Raw genomic sequence first — 24825 nt, 5'->3', positions numbered from 1 at the left:
AAATTAACTCGAACTTGATTGATTACAGATTGTGAGAATTTGCACATCTTCTACAATTCAATCAAGTTTGGATTGCAGGCTATCTGTGTTTTTTTTTTAAAATACTTTCATGAAACGAAAAAAAGTAACAAAAATCCTACGCAAATAATTATCGTTCTCTCATCACTCGTATAGCAGTGTTATTTAACGGTCTGATTAACGAAATTCACATTGCCATGCAGTTCGCTCTTTTCACACTCCGCCATTGGGCATGTAAAGCCTGGATCTGGCAACTGTACACAATACAAAATAGCCCTTTCAGTGATCTGAGCCCCGACACGGGAATCACTGGACCGGTTATATGTATTGAGTAAAGTTGCCAGATCGAGGCTCTGCATGCCCATGGCGGAAGTGTACAAAGAGCAAATACTTGTGGCAATTTGGGAAACAAATATAAGATTTTAAAACCAGATCCAATGTGAAACTATTTTTATATTTTGCCTTATTAAGCTAGCGCCATATGAGACCCATGTAGTGGGCTATATTTATAGTCGCCCATCGACCGACTTTATGGTGTCGCCAAGCCGCCTGTTCCCGCCTCATCAAGAGGAAAATGTTCGACACTAAAAGTGTCTCCTAGTTAATTATCTCGTGCTTACTTGATTACAAAATGAAAGAATGTTCACATCTTCTACAATTCAATCAAGTATGGATTGAAAACTACGCGTGTTCTTTAAAAACTTTCTTTTGATGAAAATATAATGTTGCCATTGATTGAAATGAAATGAAACATTTCTGACTGTTTGTGTGTGCTGTGACACATGCATACTGATAATTGTATGTTGTATCATTTCTCATGCACTCTAACAAAAAACAGCCTAAATAAACAAATACATGTTCGATACATCATCTTTTAGGACGAAAACCTGGACTCTATTGTAGGTCTACATATTTTCCTGACATAAAGAGACTGCTGATATAATCAGTGTGCAAAAATAGGTTGCACCATTATTTTTTCCCAAACAACACCGTATGGTGCGGTTGTTGAGCGCCCACTACGATACTTTTATTTTTGTATATAATGCCATGAATTACGGTTTGCTATCGAGCTCTCCGATGGCTCATGTGGATAATGGTAAGTTTGAGATCGGAGGGTGAGAGTTCAAAACAACATTTTTCCATTTTTTTCCTTTTCTAATTTGCGGCTTTGGAACATTTCTTTTTAAAGGGAAATAAAGTCCGAAATTCATTAGGTTCGAATTGATTTTTTTTCTGTTTATATATTTATATTTTCTCATGTTTTTAGGGAAGTAAATTCCAAAACCTCAGTGTACGCACCATTTGCTTATGTCGTGGGGGGGGGGGGGGGGGATCGCTTCCCGTTTTGTGTTACGCAGCACGAACATCGGCAAGCGCGAAGACATTTGCGTCTGGAATTTACAAAAAGATATCGTTTTGAAGACAGATGTTTCAGCATACTGTGGTTTTAAGTTCCTATTTTTTTTTCTGCCGGAGGGAAGAATCCTCATCAGGAAAGCCTGTGATCTGACACTAGTTAGTCACGGGGGCGCCTCGTGATTCCCCAAAGAGTGTCCCACGCAGTGGGGGACCTGAGGCACCATGTTTCAACGTAAACGGCGGGCGAAAAACAGCACGGAAGGAATAACAATTGAAATCTCCCCGCTTGACAAATTCTCGAGAGATTTAAACCTGAACTAAAAACTTCAAATCACGTGTGCTGTCGTTTTGAATTACAAAATAACACGTGGACAAAATCGTAAATTAGAATTGAAATCGCCTTGGGGTAATTACGCTTTGTTGAATTAAAATGTCATGGTTTATTTTGGCTGCAATTTTTTTTTTTTATTGTTTTTTTTTTATAGAATAATGCCGTCTTTTGAATTGAATTTTAAAAGCAAATTACATAATGCCCGTAATTTAATTGAGAATAATCCTTTGGGGTTTTTCAGAAATTTCAATGCTACATTATCAACACCCGGCCGGATCGGGTTTGGCACTCGCGGGGTTTCTTATGATCAGACACGAAATTACTTATCACGTCCGGGTGAACGATATACAGACCAACAACAGGCCTTGGAGACAAATGTGTTACTGTATTGATGTTTAATGAGCAGCGCTGTTTTTTTTGGCATTTAATTATACTTGCGTAAGTCTTTATACCAAAAAATGTCACTGCCTGACTCTCCCCCCCCTATGGAATACTTAATTTATGCCTTCGTTTAAAAATGCATTGACTCCAAGACTCGATGTCAGAAAGGGTATTCCCACCGGGCGCAAGTTCCAACGCTCAAAAGAAACATGAACTAAAGACTGAATAATTGATACAACTGCCACAAATAAAAGAGCATTTACCCCGAGATGTACACGACTTCAGATAACATGTGAAATTGTATAGCCTTTTATCTGGCCTATGAACACATGAATCGTTATATTTTGAGAAGAATTCTAATGAAATGGTGTCATATAAAGATACATCATAATTCTTTCGTGGAACATATTAGTACTGTATCTTAACATACTATTCATGGAAAATAATGTATTTTTAAATAGTTGTCCTAATATTTTAGAGAAAGTGAAAATATTTGACCTTTCAATCCACGGGTTAGCAGAAAAAAACCCGATATATCTTACAGATATATGCAAATGGCAGATTAGGTTATATGTTAAAGTGATAAATGTTTGAGATACATCATTTCATTGCGTTTGGAAATGTTGATACATAAAATGTATGTGGGACATACATTACTGTAACAAGTGATATCTCCGTGTTTACTCGAGACCGATATCTCCGTGTTTACTCGAGACACATCATTACAATTTCTAAACGGTACGCCCATTTAACTTGAAGTTTACAGTAATGAAAAGAGCGCCCTCACTTTACCGAGAAAAAAATGAACTAAAAAAATTGGGATACATCACTTTCTCCAAATTATGGCAGCAAAGACATTGTGTAATATTACTGTCCGTCTTTTGTGGCACGGCAAGTCGCTATTTCAACAGGGCTCTAGATAGAATTGCGGAAACGGCCCATTGCACAAAGCTATAAAATATATCCAGGATTCCCACAGGAGACATCGCGTGTGTTACAATTTTGGAATTGATCGCTTTAACGGCATACCGCTCGAGATGTACATGTAAAGCGCCATGAATGCTTGCAAAAGTATTTCAAACGCGTAGCAAGCGGCGTATCAAGAAAGGCTTAAAGGAATAATAACACCCGGGCGTCGGCATCTTGTGACTCCAGTCTTATTTGTAACTGTCTGTGGCAGACTTATAATGACAGAAAATAAAGTGCCAAGTACCTAGATTTTAGCAAGTAGCTGTATTTAATCCATAAATGCCTGAGACAGTTTACCCAGAGCCCGTCACGTGGGTAGTTTTAAACCGTTGATAAAGCACTGCTGTGTTCTGCGCGACATCGTGCAGTACGCGCCGCGCGCGCAAGTCTCCATATAAGGAGATCTTTAGCACGCGCGCGCGAGGCACATACCATGGACATGGCAAGAGGGATGCTTAACAAAACATGAAGTTGAATAAAATCATCCGAAATTTACGAATGTTTGACTTGTTTTGACTTTTTAACCGAAAAGTTTTTATGAATGGGAATAAATATGTGCTTGGCCAGCGGGTATTGAACAAGTAGCCATGCGCATACGTTTAAAACCGCCGGCTCGGGTCGGGCCATTATCCGCATCCTGGCTCATAGCCGGTTGCGGCCAAGCACATATCCATTCACTTAGTAAAAAGACCATTACAATTCACCTTTTTCCGTTAAGAAGAAAAGAAAAAATCACAGCAAGAAACTGATCCTAGCCAGACTTAAGCTCAGATTCACGCGACTACAGCTCTTTTTCTTTTCTCGTCGTGGTCTCGCTTCAGTGCTAATGAGGTGTCATCTCGGCGCACAAGAAATGCATCCGCCTCGGTGGGCATTCGCGAAGCCGCCACCTGCGCCAGCTCTGTCGGGCAATGCCGGGAGGAAACACACCCGCCCCCGCAGCTCCGCGCAAAGCTTGCCGCGAGAAGGTAAACTTTGTTTGCTTGACATCGAACGCGTCTCGAGTCGACAAAAAAAAAACCTTGACGCTTTCGGAATATGTGGCGAAAATCCATGTGACCCGGCCTGGATTAAATTCTTACATGGTTCTTGAGAAAAAACAATAAATCTTTCTGGAAAAATGGTCACCCAAGCTATTTACGTGACCTCAAACGGCAAACGTATGCAAATGGATTCGAACAGTGTGACCTCTGATTTCATTGGCTGAGGAGTGTCTAGAGGTAGTAGTTCTAATGACTTATTAAGTTGTAAAAGAGACAGAAAAAGGTAAGGGTCAATGGGACAGTTAGTTGATCCTGGGGCACCCGGCAGAAGTTGGCCGTGCATCCTTGAATTCACGAAGGCTTTGCTGGAGGAAATATAGTTGAACAAACGCAGGTATTATAGAAACAAAATGATGAAAAAGAAAAATAGAAATAGACAAAATAACACAGAAAACATGTGGAATGCCCATCATGCCATTCCTGTATCGGAACACTGTTTGACAACAAAATACGAAAGTAGATTCAAGATTAGAGAGAGAGAGTTTTATTTCCATTCACAAACTTGCACCACATGGTTACCACTTAGTTATTCTCCATATGCATTGATAATCATAAGCTATCCGCTACTTCTAGAAAAATGTCTCAGTGGAAATCATCCTTTAAATTGCCAATAATTTAGACACACGAAATGGCACAGTTACAATGAAGAAATACAAAACTAAACTAGGGTAGTCAGGTGCCTCCATAAAATTGGTTCGTCGGAATCCAATTCCTTAGTAAAACAAAAAGAAGAAAAAGCAGTCAACAATAATAATTACACTCTTCACGATATTTTGTATGCAAATACCAATATTCAGCAACCCATGAATTTAACACGTGCAGGCTACGAAATCCGTATTAACAAAAGGAAAACCCGACTCTGCGCTAAAACGTTAACTGAATTACAAGTCCTCTGCAATGTACACGCTGATGAGTTTCGACTACGAAACTGTGATCACGAAAACACACTATGGACCTTACTCACGAGGCAACCATTTAGGTCGTGTTCCCTGAATGTATTTTATAATTTGAGAACTGTTGAATGGGATGGTGCCAGACTATTTTGCATTCTAGCCTCACTTTAATGTTTTTTTTTATATATGTGGCTTAAAACATTAGGGTATGTTTAATCACAAAGTTTAAATCATTCATCAGAGCAAACTGGTATTAATTTGTAATTAACCTTATGTCATTGCTTTCATTTCTCTTCGCAAGTTCTAAAAATGAACATTTTGCCTTGCTTTCAATTTAATATGGCCGACTCGTGAATAAAGCCCATAGCGCCACGAGGTTTGTTTGCAACCGAGCAAAATTCAGAGTACATGTCATCACATCAAATTCAAAATTCGTTTTAATTCTTATATAAAACAGTAGGATATATAACAATCTGGCGGAATATACACGCAACACGGCTATTTCTACACGAACACCCAAAATACTGTTGAAAAAAAGTCCAAATTCTTAGCATTCTATTTACACTAATTCACATTATGATTTATATTCACAAAAATGTTTTAAATCTAATAAAGCCTTGAACAATTTCGAACACCTGTGGAGCCCACTCATCTCGGGTAGGCTTTTGATGGCGCGCGCTGTCGAATGGCCGGCGACTGAAGAGTTGTAAAAACAAGATCAACTTCTGCAAATTCGCAACCAGGAATCAGCCAGCAAGCGCGCGAAGGTTCAACCTAGGCCTAGTGCATGGGCAATCGGCATACTGTGCACGTGGCGGACTGCCAACTGAATGTACTACCATAGGCCATTCACTTTGCTCAGCCCAGTCTATAGAAGATAGACTGGTTACCAGCCCTGACGGTGTTGATTATTTTGACAAATCTAAGGTCAGGGATTGAACTTTTAAATGCAAGCAATGAGCTAATGAACTTAGAAATTTCAAAATGTAATAACAAGCACGGCAGCAATTTCGTTGGTAAATAAAAATATTTTGCCCCCTGGAAATACCCGAGCTCTGCGGACATAACCGAGTATAAACGAAATGCATTCGGAAGACTACGGACATTTTCAGAAACGGGCAGGATTCAGCCCGTTTTTGGTCGCGTCTACTTTTCTAGCCATGGTGTGTACAGTCTACCTGACCTAAGAGATGTCATAAATAGTCAGATTCTTTTAGTGTGGTTACCTGACTAAGTTGGGAGAGACCACGCGAAGGGACATTCGAATGCATTGGCGATGGCGCCTGACGCTCGCGCAAACACATATGGATTTGTGCAAAAAGTCATTACATTACGAAATCTGATTTGTTTTATCTACAGAGAGAGCCAAATTTCATGGCGCTGCTAAGTGCACGATTTTCTGCTAACTAGGCCTCTATCATGTGTCTATTTCACAAAGACCGTAAGCAGTAAGCATAACAAAAGCACGCTTAACACCAGAGAAAAAAGTTGCTTAAATCAGTGATGTAACGATAGAAATCTCCATGCGTGCACAACAGTTAGTTCACTCCATGAAATAGGCCTAGTGCTAAACGTTAGCACAATTTCCTGCTATATAGTAAGCAAAACATTTCTGCTATTTGTTAAGCAGCGCCATGAAATAGGGCCTGATCTTTAAGCTGGCGTCCACTAGCAAACTTCTCACAAATATTTAAAAAACAAAAATTGGTAACTTTGTTAAATATTTTAATATACATTTACAGCGATAGATGTAGGTCTACAATAAAAAATATCGAGTCGACGTTGACTTCATAAACGATCAAATTTTAGGCCTTCCTTTTAACGTCGAAAAGGAAATTACATTTTGAGACAGAATATAATTGTAAAATTGACGGCCTTTTGGGAGAAAAAAAGTTAAACGTTTGGTTTTGTCACGATTATTAGAGATTGAGGTATGTCAACTTTCACTTAAAATACTTATCTCGTCACGCTCATCCATATCTTACATTCTTATATTTGTACGATGAAAATGAACTAATAAGAAGTCTTGGAGTACAGAATAGGCAGACTGGGAGAATGGTGAATGCATAGCTGTATAAAGAGAGATACACGGCTCTGCGTGGAGGGGCTAAACAGCGCCACCTGGCGTTATAATTACAAGCGTTCATTTTACTGTCAATGCCAAAGACTATTCCACGCATTGATCTTATTATGGAATGAACCTGACCAGACTGGACAAAATAGATTCACGAGGATTCGAGAGAGGTTTTAGAAAATGTGAAGATGAATGGTGTTCTTTCCCCGGACGTACCGCTCACCAGAGTTTACACGGCTTGTCTCGCACCATGCGGCTACCTTTCTTGCATTGATAGGCCTCTGCGAAGTTCTCCGAGTTAGACAGAGTGCCAAGGACCCTGAAGAAGAACGCAAAACCAATGAACAAAACAAAAGTATGATTATTTAAATTCGTTTAAAATGCGTATCGCATTCTTGGTATCATGATTAGTAGACAAATTGCCAGTGGACAGATTTCCAGTTCTTTTTTTTCACGTGACTTTGATATCTGAGCGTGCGCACAATCCTATATTAAAAGATCAGTTTTTTGTAAAAGGCCTAAGGAGTGTGCGGAAGGGCAAAATGCAAAGGTTAATGGAAATGTATATGTGTATGCGGGTCCTATGCTTCGATTTCACCGTCCTCTGAAGTCACGGTTGGCACATGAAAACAACAAAACAAATTATTTGTTTGTTTTATTTTGCTTTTTTTGGCAATTTTCTTTCTTTGACAATTTGAATAGTGAAATATCACACTAATTGCTTTTATATCTATGAAAACACTCCAAAACGTATCGAAATTACCCAAACAAAACGTTGATGGTGAAAAATGTGGCAGTATTGTTTCACCAAGGTTTACCACGCCAACTTGGGGTCAACATGCAAATTAATGTTAAAGTAGGCCTACTATAGTGTTTAACCCATTAACCATCGATCGTACGAATTCGTACGATGTGAATATACATTTTGAAACCTGACTGTATCAATGAAATCCTTCTCAAAAATACGACGATTAATTAAGGGCTTTACGACTCCACGCAGTGGGGCCGGTGCTATGCGAAGCGCAGCATCCCTCTAGTGTCTTTAATTAAACTTATGAAATAATGGTGGGACGACGATACCGAAATTTACAAATTCCGCATTCATATACCGTTACAAACTCGGAAAACAGATATATGGATCCAACCCAAGTTAAATGAGAACACAATGAAACGACATTACCGAGAGAAGGATTGGTACAGGGGCCTACCTGAAGTTTCCAGGAGGATGCCGCTCAGTTGTAACAATGAGCTCTAGTTTTTCTTTACGATGAAGACTGCACCATAGCTGTAAGGGTTAAAAAAAAAATCAAAGCATGTCCAAAATCTAGCAAAGCGTCTTTCATAAACGAAACAAATCAAAAAAGGTCGGGATACCCTGAAGTGTTACTGGGTGAATGTTTTTCCAGTCCGATTGTTTGTCACTGAAAATGGCCCATGTTTAACAAAGCGGCAACATGCACTCGTGTTCAAAATTGGTGATTATGCGTACCTCATCATGTATACAACAACAAAAAACTACTAAAATTGGATGATAATAATTATAAAACAAAGCAAGTAACTGAAACTCTAGGAATTCTAAAAAATAAATTTCGCAGCTATAGGAAATTCTTCATAAAACCGGAGTTTTATTTTGCGCTTTAGGACAGTACCTTTTTTTATACAAAAAAAATACATCTGGGTACGGGTAGATATTTTTTATCCGATATTAACAAAAAAATGATAAAGTATCCTCGATAAATTAATGCAGATAAGCTTTTCAAAAGGTATAAAAATTATATCTAATTCGTGAAGTTTTTTGGGTGAAGAATTAGAATACCTTTTTTCCCGTTTTGACACTGACCTGCAGCTTCACATACCTGTGCATAGTTTAGGAAGAAGAGCTGATCATGATTCAGATTGATCCCCGGTAGCGTTTGTCCCGGATCGCCCGTCCGCTCTAACCATTTCTTATAGCCCTGAACAAACAAAAGAGGTACAAAGAGCAAATGATGACGCAGTGCCCACAATTTCATTGAGCACATTGAACAATTTCTTTAACTTTGTGGTGTACAAGAGCACTGACTTGTTAGTACATTTTAAAATAATGTTTAAATTACTCCGTTGATTTTTCGTCAAAAAAAATCATACTCCACAAGTTCCCTATTGATTGCCCCTTTAACCCTGGTTGAACTTTTGACCCAGAATTTCTGAGGCAAAGATCAGACCCAGGCCAACTCCCATATGCTTTCCATTGTCACGTATGCAGTATTGTAGTTGTAATGTATTGTAAGTATAGCTGCCGTTATCACAAGGCCATCAGGGCCAAGTCCACGATTTGCAATCATTAAAAACTGCAACAGTTAAAATATCATGAAATATCCTACTCTATCCCAGAGGTACATGCTTGCTTTGAAATCATTGCGCCTAGTATGCTGCCATTTTCGAGGAAAATGCTTTAGTTACCTCGCGATGGTAAGGGCCAAACCATCGCGCTTTCATTTACGGACACCTATGCTTTGCGTAGAGAAATATGAAGAGGCAATTTTCAAAGTTTGCTCAAAAAAGCATGATATCTAGTGAGCTGAAATTTTGACAGGTTATTTATTATTTGTTTAAAACAAAATTACGTTTGGTTTTTTTTGCAAATGGTGTCCATAAACTTTACATAAGTAACCAGAAACATTGCCAACAAACTGTTTCTCATACGTTTTCTCTTAAGTTCAGGTCCATTTCCTCCATTCGCTCATAATTTTCACTTTTTGACACCACTGTATACACAGCAGGAAAATGTTTCAATTTTATTTTAAAAAGTGAGATTCATCAAATTTGCATACTCACAAAGTAAGCTTCTTTTATGCCTCCGTTGTCTGCCAGTACTTCCCCTATTGTTTGTTCACCATTTAGCTGAAGAGATCGTTCAAAAAGTCAAACAATTAAATGAAAATATAGGCTTGGTGATCTGGGGATTTCCCAGGGAGGTAAAACAAATCTTTGCGCTGTATTTACACCTGGTGTTTAGACCCAAAGTGCAAGATTGTCAAGACTGTTCATGAATGTACACTGAACACGTACAGTATCCGAGAGAAGTGATTTTGAGAACGAGGCAGACACTGATTTTTATCCTCAAATCATTGACGAAACATGTTTTGGTAACAATCGATTTTTTCTTTGAGGTAATAGTTAGGGTTAGGGTGAAGGTTAGGGTTAAGGCAAATAAATCTACACATCAACCTTGTCACATAGTTTGACTAGTATAGGTGAGTTATAGAATGAGGTTAGGCTATACGTTATTTTGGTGCATCGATAAATAGTTAATGTGTGGTTAGGGTCTGGCCAATGGGAGTCTACAGGCTTGTGGTGTATACCAGGGGTGAGGATTACATGGAATCTTGGCCTTATTGGCCCATTGAAAAAAGTTATGACCATATTTGGTAAATGTGGAGAATTTTATCACCGCGTGGCTTCACCAAGGGTTAATGTGTGGGCTTAACGAACCAATCTGTGCATCTCTGCATTTGACCCTATCGGATTTAAACAGAGAAGTGTACCAATAAATTGATGATTGATTTAGGATTTGTCTACTCACTTTAAGATCGACTTCGGGGACGTGATAATTCGAGTATTGATCGATGAAGCACTGCTTCTTTTCGTTGTATGCCTCGGTGGACGAATTGGAAAACCACTGTTTTATATTACCGTCTTCATCAACGCGGCTGCCTGTACAAAGCAGTATACGTTGAAGGACACAATCAACATTCAAATATCAATTGAGAGAAACAAGTATTACAGAAGCGGGTCAAATTGAGTGAACCAAAATATTTATGTGGAAAAAGCGGCCTGGCCCGTCCTCTGAACTAGCGCTTGAGCTATTATTGGAGGATCATGGCACCAACTGTTATAATGTACTAGCGGGATGCCGCGCTTTGCGTGGCACCCACTAGCAGGATGGAGTCGTAAATCCGGGTATTGTTGAGAAGAGGTTGTTATACTGTTAAGTTTCGAAATGCATATTCATATCGTACGCATTCGTACGATTGACGGTTATAAAGGGTTATATACTATTGTATTATTTTGACCTCGATTTGCATGTTGACCCCAAGTGGGCCTGGTAAACCTTGGTGAAGCAAATTTGTCACCAACATTATTTTGTCTCAGCATAAATGTTTTGGCTTGCGTGGTAGCGATACGCTTTGAAGTGTTTTCATAAAGAGAAGGTTGAAATATTTCACTATTCCAAGTGTCAAAGAAACAAATTTGCCAAAAATGAAAAACCAGACAAATACATCATTTTTTTCACGTGCCAACCGTGACGTCAGAGGACAGTGAAATCGGAGCATGGAACCTGCATACACTGGATACCTTTCCATTAACCCTTGCATTTTGCGCTTCCGCACACTCTTTCGGTCCTTTACAAAAACGCGACATACAGACAAACATCAGGCAGCCCAACAGACAGACAGACAGAAAGCCATCGTAGGATCTTTTGATAAAAAATACCTTAACTGTAAAGGAAATATGTCGCACATAACGCATATTTAAACAGTATTTGTTTCTCATTTGCATTATACAGAAAATATAATTTAAGGCGAAAAATGGTATATACTTAAAGATATCCGTTAATCAGAAAATTGACCTCCGACCTGTATCATCGTATCCATGCATCAATTCGTGGCCCATAACCATTCCAATGCCTCCGTAGTTCATAGATCTTGTAAATGAAAAAAGGAACAAAAAATCTCAGTTACAATCAGACGAAATTTTACGCCTAGTTGTTTTAGGAGGGATTCGGAAAAATCGTTTTATTGTGTAATGTTTTCCAAACGATGCATTTAAGGGCCACAAATGTTTGTTTTTTTCTTAGAAAAATATTGTGTGCATTTTACTCCTTATAAATGTAAGAAGACCTTTGTACTTCCCTTTTATGTTAATTGTATTGAAAAGTACACTTCTTTAAATATTTAAACATTTAAAATTGTCCAGCATTAAGACACTGCTCTGTGTAGGGGTTTTCTGTTTGAATTGTAAACCCAAAAATTAGCCCTTTGAAAATATTTGTGCGATAAGTTTGCTCATTTGCTAACTGCTATGTACTGACACAACAACGAATCGCCGAAGAAAAGAAAATTTACGACACCCCCGGTGCTGAAATAGCAACGAGGTTTCTGTCTTGAATGACATCACATTGTTGCTCAAAAATATGGAAATGCATTAACATAAAAAAGCGCCAACAACCCTTGTCAATGACAAACCTAAAATTTAAAAATTGATGGTTAGATGGGACTCAAAGGTGCATTTTTGGGGACCGCTCGATAGTCAGAAGGTTCTGAGTCCGAAAGTTATGGTAAGAAGGTTAGTCTGAACACCCACATTTCACATCACCAATAAATAAATTGATTAGTCTGAAGTATCAATATTCCGAAATGAAAACAAGTTTCAGTAGTCCGAAGGTTCATTATTCCCAAATTGAGAATAATTTCCAATGCTGTCTATTTGGACTGTTGACCTTGAGGCATATTTCACTCCATTTTCGGACTGATGAACACTTTGGTCATCCCAGCAGATGGGAGTTCTTGGGTACTTGCATTGTTGTCATTTTATCCATTTTCTTGAGAATTTCACTTTTGGGGTACCGTTTTTCTAAAGGTGAGAAGTGGGATAGCATTGTTCGCTTAATTTCCCTTTGTTTGAGTACCACAGTAGCTGTCATAAGGACGGACTATCAAACCTTCCGACTATCGAACCTTTGGATTATCGAACTTTTGGTCTAACGAGCTTTCGGCTTAACGAACCTTCGGGCTATCGAACCTTACTATCAAGCGGTAACCGCATTCTTAAGGATAGCATTAAAATGTATTGCATGGGCCCTTTAAGAGAGAATGGCGTGGAAGACGAAGAATTGGATATCTGAATACGATTGGAACCCAAGATATCAATAAAGTTACCAAAAACATTTCATTTGCAGATTGTTTTAGGGGTCGGTCATCAATAACGAAAACACTTCTAATCCGTCGCAACATTCTGGGCTAATTCTCTCTGTGAATTGATACTAGATCCCAACATTTTTAATGTACAATTTGAATAAAATGTAAACGTAAGAATATTGACCTTTAGACGTTTGACCGGTTTGCTTACTTTGGATATCGGATGGAGTAGAACGGGGGTTGAAAAATACCAGCTGGAAAAACTGTAGAAAGAACGGCAAAATAGCACCAGTTGAAATGACAGAACGTAAGCTATTGGTGGACAAATACAGTTTCATTGCTTTCCAATTAGTAGACTATCGATAACAGATGTGTTCGTTTTAAGATTACATATGGGCAATTTCAGTGTAACAAAAGGAGATGTAATGTTTATACATAAACGAGCCAATTAACCATGAAATATGATTAATGATTCAGTACAAAGAATCCAAAACTCATGTGGTGCTGTGGTCCAATGGTAACGGTGTTCGACTCGTGTGCCGTGGTACATGGGTTCGAATCCTGACCGTGGGAACATGGTGCTTGTGCTCTTGAGCAAGGCACTTTACCATTATTGCTTCGTCCTTCGGATGGGACGTAAAGCCGTAGGTCCCGTGTGTTGTGTAATGCACGTTAAATAACCCAGTAACACTTATCGCTAAGAGAAGGGGTTTGCCCCGGTGTTTCTGGCAGTGGCTGCAATATGCGCCGCAGCACCTTGTAAACCCTTATAAGGTGCTACATAATGGGTCTCATATTTCTCATAAACTTTATTTACCTTTCTTTAATAATAGACATATCTCCAGCGCCTTGAGTACCTAATAGTTGGTAGATACGTGCGCTATATAAGACTCCGATATTATTATATAGTCCGTAATTCCTATGACCGTTATACTAGAAAAAGGATGTAGAAGATTTTTAAAAAGTACTTTTTTAAGGTTTATTCAATGAGCTCCTCAAAGCTGGTATAACCAACATATTCAGTTAATTTTAATCCTTGAGTGGGAATAAGCTGACAAAAGGGGGCGGGAATAGCTCTACAAGGACTTACTTATAGTGTTTTCTTGAATGTTGTAATATCCGTTAACGTCGATAGGTGATTTCTTTGATCTGTTGAGAAATGAATAAGAAAGAATGTACGTAATATCCATGCAGATGCCACTTCAGCGGTTGTGTACAAAGTCTATAGAGCGCCAAGAACATTTTCTAAGTAATTCCTAACAAAGTGGGAAACGTTTCTCAGTCTCAGATTGCTGTCCTTTCAACATTTTTTGCAATGACAGACCTATTGGTCCCCCATTGAGATGATATTTATGAAGACAAAAGTGGCGTCAGGGTGAAACATTGTTTCCAAAGACCAACATTAGGAATAAGGATTTGCACGGCTAGACATATCGAAGTATATGTGAGAGATCGCAAGAGGACTAGAATTCGGATCGACAAAATCAACCAACCTTTTTCGAAAGAAAAATCATTTTTCGAAAATCAGATTTGGAAAAGTAATATAGAAAAACTGTGCATGCCAGACTAAAATGATTATTTATGGTCCTTCTTATTCCGAGCATTTTGGATGCAATTGGGCCCAAAAGTGGCGCTATTTAGCCATGTTGTATGTAGAGGCCTCCTTTTTTATCAAAATACATTTCTAGTTTGGGAAACATCATTCGTTTTAGGGGTTGGTCTTCTTTGAGTGAGAATTTCTTGAAACGTCAATGGTCAACTCATAAGAAATTGAAAAAGAAAATGAAAGACGACATGTTGATCATAATTTTTCTGTGAGATTTCTGAGTATTAAAAAAAATGAAGTATGGGGATTAATCACTAGTGTGACTACATGGTGATTTTTTTTTAAATGGGATGCACCCGCAAATAGTCTCAGTATCACGCGTTATCCACGGAGCCAAATCCTGGAGAACGTCTGACATCTCCTTACATGCAAATTTATGCAAGCCACGCGCCAGCCAATCGGAGTCGACTTTACTAAATCGTGGCGTCATTCATTCCTAAGTCAGGACTAAATGGTTTGATTGGTCAATTCGAATACAGTGCTTTATAATACAACAACCGGCCCCATATCGCGTAACATGATACACTGAGCGCGTGACACTTTTTTTTTTAAAGTCCATTGTCTATATGACGCGCAACGGGTGAATGACCGAAGACTCGATATAGAAAGAGCCTGCTGATTGGTCAAAATCTAGGAAGTCAAGAGGCAGGGTCTTGCCTAATTAATCAGTAAATCTGTTCATGCGAAAAAGATCACGGCGAATGCATAGACTACCTGCAACCGGGACGGAACGAGAAACACCCACAAAGCAAAAGAGGGCGCTTATTACATCTCTGATCCCAGAGCCGTACAACCTCGTCCCCAGTGCTTACTTTATTTCCAACCACGCTTCCAATAGTAAGCCCTGGATAGGAAACTTTATTCCTGTATCCTGATTTGATACCGCAATTGGCTGGTAATGGATTTTTATCGTGTACTTGGTGTTGTTATTCACATCGTACAGTAAGTGTTTTCGCGATCATTTGTCCACGCCTTCTCGAAAATACTCATTTCCTTTCCAACTTGTTCATATTAATATGAAATGTGATACTGCATGTTGTCTGAATAAGATCGTAACAGTTTAATTAAATAAATCGTGTTTTCGTAACTCATGCCATGCTCACGCTGCGACGAATTGACTCTGTTTTTACCCCAGACCCAGCATACAAAAACAAACGCTAATGTAAGGCACATGCAGGCACCATACTATTCCTCATTTGCATACGTGTTCAAAAATCTTGCACATGCAAATGATCCAATACCAGGGTGAGAGAGCAGGTAGTGATGGGCGCGTACTGCTCGACACCCTGGGAACGAGGTTGAGAGCCGTATGATAGAGAGAGGAAACAAAATGGCGGATTATGCATCAGTGCACATAATATAATTCGTACACAATAGTCGCACGCTGCACTGTTCACATAATGAACGGCCATTATGGTTCAACAGTCTGAAGTTGTCGCTCTGAACTCTTTCTATATACGGCTCTGCACTGATCATTCAGTGCACGATTACCACTACTACCATCACCATCACCCCCGAATCACCAATAATACCACCATCTTCTAGGTACTAACATTCCCCGTTCTACGCGCTGGCCGTAATGGTCGATGCCTTCTATGGCTTCCATTCTCCATACCGCCCGTATATTCTCAAAGTAGTGCGCAGGTGACAAATCTATCTGCACAAAAAGAACAAACAGACGACAACGCAGTTGTTATAATAAACACAAAAGAATATCAAAAGTAAAACCACACTTTGGAGTGAAAATCACACTTTTTGGATATTTTTCAAAGTTGAACAAAGAAATTGACTGGAGCGGGTTTTTTTTTTACCAAAGAAACAGCCGAGGACAAAAAAAATATGCTAATGTGGCAGAAAGGGGAAATATTTTGGGGGAATTTTGCCGTTGATGAAACAAGCATGGGATTTCGCACATAGTCAGAGTCGAAGATTTGTCAGACAGAGCAACAAACAATTTTCAAAATTTTCAAAATGGCTGCCATTGCTTGTTATTCTACCTACATATTGTTAAAATGGCAATATCTGCGATGGCACTATAGCCAAATATCTTTCTCGTGTCGTACTGTGTCTGTGTGCCAAATTTCATGCTTTGATAATCAAAGGCGCAATCTCATCACCTATCCGCCAAAGATCGCGACAAAAACGATATTCGCGCCATGTTACATATTTTTAAATAAGAACAGAACATTTCTCAGAATCGTCAACATAAAAACACCGACAACAGCGAGTGCTTATTGATTGACATGCTGTTGACAGTGACCGTATTTTTCGCCACAGTACAAGTTTAGAAAATGTGATGTTTTCTGATCACAATACTGATCACTGTGCACCAATGTAATTGCAGTCACTCATATCTAAAACAAAATGAAACACATACCGATTTGTAGACGTTATTTACTGCCTGTTCGTCTGTCAGCATATCATCGTAAGCAAGGCTCTCCATCATTTTCGAAGCCTTTGTTAAAAAAGAGCAATGGTTGGTCATAAATTGCTCATTAAAAATGTCATGTTCACACACCACTTCCTGTATGAATCTGGGTGTAATAGGCCACAGTAAAAATAATTACAGCCGTTCCAAACTGTAATCTTACTGAGGTCGTAATATACATTTACAGGGTTGCAGTGGAAAAGAGAAGGAAAATGTGTCCAGTTTAGGAAAGTGCTGTGTTACAGCTTCGTGGGTTCACTGGTGCCAATCACATTGTTGCTTCACTGTTCACCGAGAACAGTCACAGTTGACTCCCATGCAGCCATGGCCAACATTACCTTTCTTTTAGCGTGGGCCCTGGTTTCAACATCCATCCATGACACCTCATCTAGAGTCTCCAGCAAGGTCTCGCGAATGTCTTCCAGCATCTCCTGGGCCTAAATGTAAAAAAACAAAAAACAAAAACCAGAATTCAGACTTGAATGTGACAGGTTTCCAAATATACGTATGGTACGTCGGGAGTCGGACCCTTGTTGGAATAATGAACTTTGTTTAAGGCAGTTGCCGTTATTTATCATATTTATTCGTCAAGACTGAATAGTGGCAAAAAAAATGCACCTATTAGGCCTAGTTTACAGATATGTTATGAATTCAGACCCCACAATCAATTTTCAGGTGACCTCTGACCTATTTTTTTCTTGTTTTAAATTATTGGCAGACGCAATATGATGAGATTGGATTAGAAATCTGTGGATCTATGTCGTAATAAAGATTTACATATGTCAAGCAATTATTCACTCTTGTGTACTTATTACACCCTGTAGTATCCAGATGGATTTCAATAACCACGTTTTTAACCTTTTTACCAAGCCCAATGTTAGAGTGATACTTGTCCGATGTGCCTCTATATTCTGTTGCGCCTGCGTCTGCTCTTATAAAAAGGAATATTTAGATCGGAGGTCATACAAAACAGTGTCAAAAAATGTTGTTGTGATCAATTGAAATTGTGCACTGAGCTGTCAGGGAAACCAAATAACACTAGGGGTTTAGGCCAAGGATTAGGACTATCAACAAATTTTAAAATGTTTACAATAAATCGTGGATTTCATGTTATTTCAAAACAATTCAGACGGACACTTTTTCAGGGAACATACTGTAGTAGCAATCTTTAACTGAATCAATCTTTAAGGCTCATCAACACGAAGATTCTCCGTAACGTTAAGAAAAGGCGTAAAGTTGTAGGAAAAGTCGTTTTTGGTGCTTGGGGCATTCCACATGCGTTGGGTTCAGGGCCTTCTATAATCGCGGCCTTTCATGAATGAATGGAAAAAAAGTCAACTTAAAAAGTGAGCCTTTTAATATTGCTCTTAATTTGTTACATTTTTGAAAAACAACAGCAAACTCACAGCAGCTTTATTGTCTTTGTCGAAGTGTTTCTGGATGAACAGCGCCCCCGTAGCAATACCCAGGTTGGCGTTGGTATTCCCGAAGCAGTTTTTCCACCGGCTCTGCTCCCGCGTTTGCCCGATGGTGGCGCCCAAGAACCGCTGCCGGATGTTACGGAGGTCCGTGTGCAGGTACCGTATCATGCTGAACACCGTGCTCCACATGAGATAGTTAGCCACTGTCCTATATGTTTTGAAAAGGGGGGGGGGACCACACAGTGCAGTAGCAAGCGATTCAAATTAAGTGCGACAAACTGCATTCATTTGTACTGATCACATGTCGATATAGATCACATCTGTCAACATCAAGTTGGATATTAAGTTACAATGTCTGTATGAATGAAACCTGGAGTATATGTATACTGCAGCCTCGTCTTGTATACTTTCAACCTCGTGTCCCATACTTCAATAGTAAACCATGGGAAGGGAACTTGCTTCCGGTATCGTGATTCGATAGCGCAATTAGCAGGTAACGAATTTATATCGTGTACTTGGTGATGTTATTTACAACGTGTATTACGTGTTTTCACGTTGAACTTCATTGTTATTATTACGTTCACACCTTTTCCAAAAATAGTAATTTCCTTTCCAATTTACTCAATAAATATGAAATGTTGGCTAGTTAAAGATTGGCTAGTTAAGATTGTAGCATTTAAATCTAGAAAAGAAGTTGTGTTTTCGTAACTCAAAACTTCAATAGTAATCCATGGGAAGGGAACTTGCTTCCGGTATCGTGATTCGATAGCGCAATTAGCAGGTAACGAATTTATATCGTGTACTTGGTGATGTTATTTACAACGTGTTTTACGTGTTTTCACGTTGAACTTCATTGTTATTATTACGTTCACACCTTTTCCAAAAATAGTAATTTCCTTTCCAATTTACTCAATAAATATGAAATGTTGGCTAGTTAAAGATTGGCTAGTTAAGATTGTAGCATTTAAATCTAGAAAAGAAGTTGTGTTTTCGTAACTCACGCCGCGACAAATCGATTCTGTTTTTACCCCAGACACCACATGCTAAAACAAACGTTGATGTAATACAGGCAGGCACCAGACTATTTCTCATTTCCATACGTATCCAAAACGCAATTGATCAGGTAATGGTGGGAGCGCACTGCTCGACATCCTGCGAACGAGGTTGATGTCTACTGTATTTTCTCCATTGCAAATATCATGAAATCTCGGTGTCCGCATGTGTGCTGTATGTTCTAAACCAGCTGTGTCGGTAGAGGGCGTTGTAACCCCTGATAAAAAGCCCCTAAAAAGCTTTAAAACATGGTAGTTTTATTCTAATTGATAATGCCCAACAGTTCAACTTCTCCACCCAGCAATTGAAGTGAAGGAATGATTAAGAGATGCGTAACATCTTACCTTTTTGGCGTCGAGCTGATGTGGGCGGCCATTTTCTCGAAATACGAAGGGGAATAATTTAGCATCTCCTCGTCCGGTGAAAAGTCTTCGGTGTGTACCAGCCGAAAGTACTTGAGCCAATCTATCTGCACAAGAAGAGCAGAGTAATACTAAAATGCCATGCAATATTTTAGTGAGTAATATTTCAATTTTATGACAAAAATCGTATCAAAATCCACCTATAGTAGTGGCGGTCTTGAGGTGGATTTCAGCGGATTTGGCCCTGAAGCATTATGCGTAGTAGGTTCCGTCATGGATTGTGGCGGACTTGGTCCAAAAGGCAATGGGGAGTAAGGGTTATAGGAATTGACTTTCTTCAATAAGTACATGCAATTAGCTGGTGATTTTGTCTCGGTAAAAATTTCCACACAAATTGCGAAGAGTCTAGAGACTGTTCATTATTTCAGATTTGTAATTTTTTAACAACACGAACCTGTGGCATTTCCGCCTGTAGTTGCTTGACCGTGTAGCGGTTGTTGAGCGTCGCCACGTCCATCCTCTCAGCAAGTGAGACGGAAAACTAGAATCGGAAAGAAGGGGAATGAAGACGTTACCCGAGAAATCACGTTCAATCAACTGTGTGTGAAAAATAGGGAAAAGATCGCCTACTTCGCAAAATGCCACTCAGACGTTGGCAACTAATTTCGTGAGAAGTATCGTTCGTCCGGCTGCCGATAGGTTGATTGAAACATGTCAAGTATTTGAGTGATGATCTCGTGAGTCTGCTTGCGTATTCCTCCAACAACATGATGGGTTTGAACCTTTGGACCTATTGACCTATCGCGGCAGAATCGCATCAACACAGCTTGTAAAATATTGTCCAATGACATGAAATACAAATGGACACGGAACGCGCAAAACCTGAGACAAACAAAACTTAGTGTACACAAAAATCCAGGAATGTCTAAGGGGCGTGGCAAACTCGCAAACGGCGATAGGTAAATTCTAAGCCTATATCGCGGAGCGCGTGAGAACAAATAGGGCTTAGTAAATGAACGTTGCCAGTAAAAATAGATTGGGACCAGTCACACGTATAAAAATATCGTTGGATTATTTAGCTGGTGTTCTGTTGTTGTTGCTGTTTGCTAAGTCATTAGTTTCTGTGCCTAGCGGCGCAGGCCAAGTTCGCGCAAGGACTATAGTTGACCAATGGTTAACTAACGTTTGCCCGAACTCCGTCTAGTCGACGGTGGTTGACTACGCTAGTCGACTATTTGGAACCAGCCTACAGGGGTTGGTTGCTTCGCTGGTAACCAATAGCCGCGCGCATTCATAACGCTAGCAGAGAGCCAGGATCCAGAAGTTTTGCGATGACATTTTGACCAGCGTTTGACTAGAGACGTTCGCACGTTGCTATCAATGCGCAGGCGTAAGGTACGTCACAAATCAACCACTAGTCGACTAATGGTCCTTGCCCAAACTTGGCCTTAGTGAAAGGGAACCTGGTCTGGCTCTTACCTGTAGACTTTATTCACGAGGAAGCCATTTTGGTCGTGTTCCCTGAATGTACTGTATAAATTATGAACTGTTGAATGCCATGGTGCCGGACTATTTAGGCATCAAAGTTTCACTTTCATTTTGATTTTAAATGTGACTTAAAACATCAGACAATCATTTGTCAATCACACATTTTAATTTTTCATCAAAGCAGAATGCTATTTATTTGTAATTAACATGTTGTCCTTGCTTTCATTTCTATTCGCAAGTTCCCAAAAATCAAGATTTTACCTCGCTTTCAATTAAATATCACCGACTCGTGAATAAAACCTAGGGCTCCGTGCGCCAACAAAAGAGGGCGCTTTTTAACACTTTTGAGAGCCCCGTGGACGGGACACTGCATATACGTTCTGTACTGTAGTGGTTCGCACGCGAAGTACGCACGACTTCCTATCCTGAATGTGCCAAAGCCATTAGCCACCTGCGTTCGAATCATTGTTCTCCGTTTAGTAAGTCTTACTAATGGAGATCAATGGTTCGAATTGATGTGCTTAACGATTTTGGTTGATATGACTTATAGTTATGCAAACTCATAGAGTTATGTTGGTATAGCTCTATGTGCAAACTATATAAAGGAGCATAAAGGTATCTTAATATTCACGTTTGCCAGGGCAGTTTCAAACTCGAGAGTTTCTGCCATCTGCCTGGACGCTTCTTCCCTGTCTCCATCCGGTCGAAGTGCCGTTGCGACGTCCACCATGAACTCAAAATACGCCACTAGTTTCTGTTAAGTGGAGAGAATGATTTGGATTTTAGGCATCGCACGAAAAAGAGTACAACTCAGGAGCGGTTTCTATACATCGTTTCAACGGTGAACTCTGAAAGATCAGTGTGGTACCAAGACTCGTCAGCGTTATGACTTGCCTTTTTCGTTAGTAAACTCTGACCATTGTCGATAAAAGATTGCCGGCGCGCTAGCATTGCGCAAAAGAGAACTGCAACGTCAAACGCTAAGTCTCATGGGCTTTACTTTACTTTTAATTCAACATGGCAGACTAGTGAATAAGGCCCATGTCCAGCAGGACATCAAAACATTCAGTTATCAAAGGTTACATCGCAGTGATTTAATTGATTTCTATCATAGTAAGTAACAATCTTTTATCTTTTTGAGTAATTAGCACGATATAACAAAACAATTCGTCACCGACAACACGATGTAATATTGAAGTCCACTTCAGTGTTAGCTCGTGAAAACCGCTTAATGACAAATTAAAATGTTGGTTTCACGAAGTAACACTCAAGTGTGCGCTCACATCGGACACCGGCGTGAACGATTTTCGTTTTCACAAAGTGACAACACTGTTACGGAAATACTATTTGGATAAAAAACGTTTTAAAACTTTTGACAGGAATGTAATTATTCCGCATTTTTGTAGGATTAGGCAAAAAAAAAAATAATCGGTCTCTGGTCAGACCGAAGTTCCGGAATTGATGCGGCGACGCGTTTTTTTTTTTTTTTTTTTTTGGTGGCTTTTGTTTTTTTCAAGTTTCAGTTGTACAGACAATTCAAGGTGGGTACTATTTTGTTTTTTTGTGTCCTCATTATACATTGGTGTCCTCCATCATTTGCCTTGGTGCCCTTTATCATTTGCCTTGGTGCAATTTCCCCATTCCCGTTGGTGCTCTTTGGTACAAAAATTTGAGGAGGAGCGGCAATAGAGGGCGCTGTTGTAGCTTCCGTGTTACTTTGAAGAAAAAAATGAAGGTTGACGCGCATGATTAAAATCGACGCGCGCGCTGACCAGAGACCGAGTTTTTTTTTTTTTTTTTGCCTTACAGAACATTTTTTTATTAAAAGCCTTTACAAACTGGTTACATAAAGATGAGTGTTGCTTCGTGAAAACGAAAATGACCGAGTTAGCGCACAGTGTACATGGGTGTTACTTCATGAACACGAAATGTCAATTAGTTCTGTACAATACGCGCACCTTGCGCGCTCTCACTGAGTCCACTTGGGCGTGGTGGCGGCAGAGTTGCGACTTGGACTCGAGTCGGACTCGAGTCGCTATTTTTGTGACTTGTGACTTGACTTGTAAATACCAGCTTTGACTTGTGACTTGACTTGGACTTGCAAGCAATGACTTGGACTTGCAAAAAATGACTTGTTACCAACCCAAGTCAGACGCTGTTCGATTTTTTAAATTGAAGTCGCCCATCACAAGGCCCAAAAGGCCACTCAAGGTGTTTATAAATGCAGTTTATAGATGCAGCGAAAAAGTTTCATTCCAGAAAATAGACCTCAGTGACTGAATCCAGTAAAATGAATAGTTCCCACTAGTTTCAAAAGTTTTCAATAAGCCTGTCACAACAAACTACAGTTTTCAATGACCAAGTCTCTTGCTTAATGTAATGGTTGAACAAACTTTGAAAGGAAACTTTCATGAAATGAAAGCAGGCCTTTGTCCATTGCATGTAAAATACTGGATAGCTTAACCCATTGGTAGGCGTTTAATGTACATGAAAATTGAACAATAAAGTGTTAGTATACTACATGTAATCGAGTGAGTGAAGTCTTTTTTTTTCATGTCATCTCAACATTTATTTCTACAATGTAAAATACATTTATTAAAGTATACAAAGGGCTAATATCCGACGGATATGTGATAAACTACAAGAATAGTAATTGCAACACATTGGAAAAAGGAGAATTAAGGATGCATGTTCAAAATAATTCATAAGTTAACGCCAGGTTCTTTTTAAAGCTGAACAAAATAATGTGCAACTTGACGCGTTCTTGGACAAAGATACTTGTGACTTGACTTGTGTTTTAGACCAAACATGCCAAATGACTTGTGACTTGACTTGTGACTGGACCTAATGACTTGTGACTTGACTTGTGACTGGACCTAATGACTTGTGACTTGACTTGTGACTGGACCTAATGACTTGTGACTTGACTTGGACTTGCAGAAAATGACTTGCTGCCACCTCTGGGTGGCGCTGACGAATTGTTGACTGCTGTGATGTGGGATATGACGTTTTTAACCCCCTCGGATCGGACGAGTTTAACTCGAGGCGAACCCCTCGGGTGTAAAAAACGTCATATCCCACATCGCAGCATTCAACAGTTGTTAACTTTCGTCCGAATATCTTATGTTACTCACCTTGTTTGTTTTCTCCTTCAGATAGAATGATCTGTCTTTCAGAGCTAAATATGGTTGATCAATCTATCGAATGAATGATAAAGTTAGTTAGTGGATTGAATCCAACATGCAGGCTTGGCGCGCAGGGACTGTGGGGTTTGCGACATAGGTGTGCCATTATCTTAGGGTTTCATTTGCGTTGATTCATTCATGTTGCGTACAAATTGGGCAGCCAGTTGTCCTCAGACCCGCAAACTGTGTAGCGAGAATGCTAAGCCGCTAAAAATGTGACATTAAAGCTGCAGTCATATCTCATGCGGACAAACAATGCAAAAAAACAAGAACATCGCTATTTAGGTTTTAAACCAGATTTGCTCTCATTTCCA

At 39.5% G+C, this 24825-nt stretch overlaps 1 protein-coding gene across 1 annotated transcript in view; it reads right to left on the bottom strand.

Moving 5' to 3' along the window:
- Positions 1-4569: 4569 nt before the first annotated feature.
- The window catches only part of LOC119743215 (membrane metallo-endopeptidase-like 1), a 44628-nt gene continuing 24372 nt past the window's right edge, over positions 4570-24825 (bottom strand). The window contains exons 6-21 of the mRNA XM_038219600.1: positions 24461-24523; positions 21958-22080; positions 20293-20379; positions 19821-19945; positions 18409-18631; positions 17341-17439; positions 16952-17029; positions 16128-16231; positions 14059-14117; positions 13180-13231; positions 11688-11755; positions 10634-10764; positions 9886-9951; positions 8925-9023; positions 8277-8353; positions 4570-7387 (exon numbers count right to left, since the gene is read on the bottom strand). Coding sequence (XP_038075528.1) covers positions 7288-7387; positions 8277-8353; positions 8925-9023; positions 9886-9951; positions 10634-10764; positions 11688-11755; positions 13180-13231; positions 14059-14117; positions 16128-16231; positions 16952-17029; positions 17341-17439; positions 18409-18631; positions 19821-19945; positions 20293-20379; positions 21958-22080; positions 24461-24523 — 1554 coding nt within the window. The 3' untranslated portion in view covers positions 4570-7287. The remainder of the gene's footprint in view (positions 7388-8276; positions 8354-8924; positions 9024-9885; positions 9952-10633; positions 10765-11687; positions 11756-13179; positions 13232-14058; positions 14118-16127; positions 16232-16951; positions 17030-17340; positions 17440-18408; positions 18632-19820; positions 19946-20292; positions 20380-21957; positions 22081-24460; positions 24524-24825) is intronic.

Source organism: Patiria miniata, unplaced genomic scaffold (genome assembly GCF_015706575.1).
Source record: "Patiria miniata isolate m_02_andy unplaced genomic scaffold, ASM1570657v1 HiC_scaffold_6, whole genome shotgun sequence".
NCBI lineage: Eukaryota > Metazoa > Echinodermata > Asteroidea > Valvatida > Asterinidae > Patiria > Patiria miniata.
Note: the sequence above shows the minus strand (reverse complement) of the source record. Positions and strands in the feature narration are given on the sequence as shown.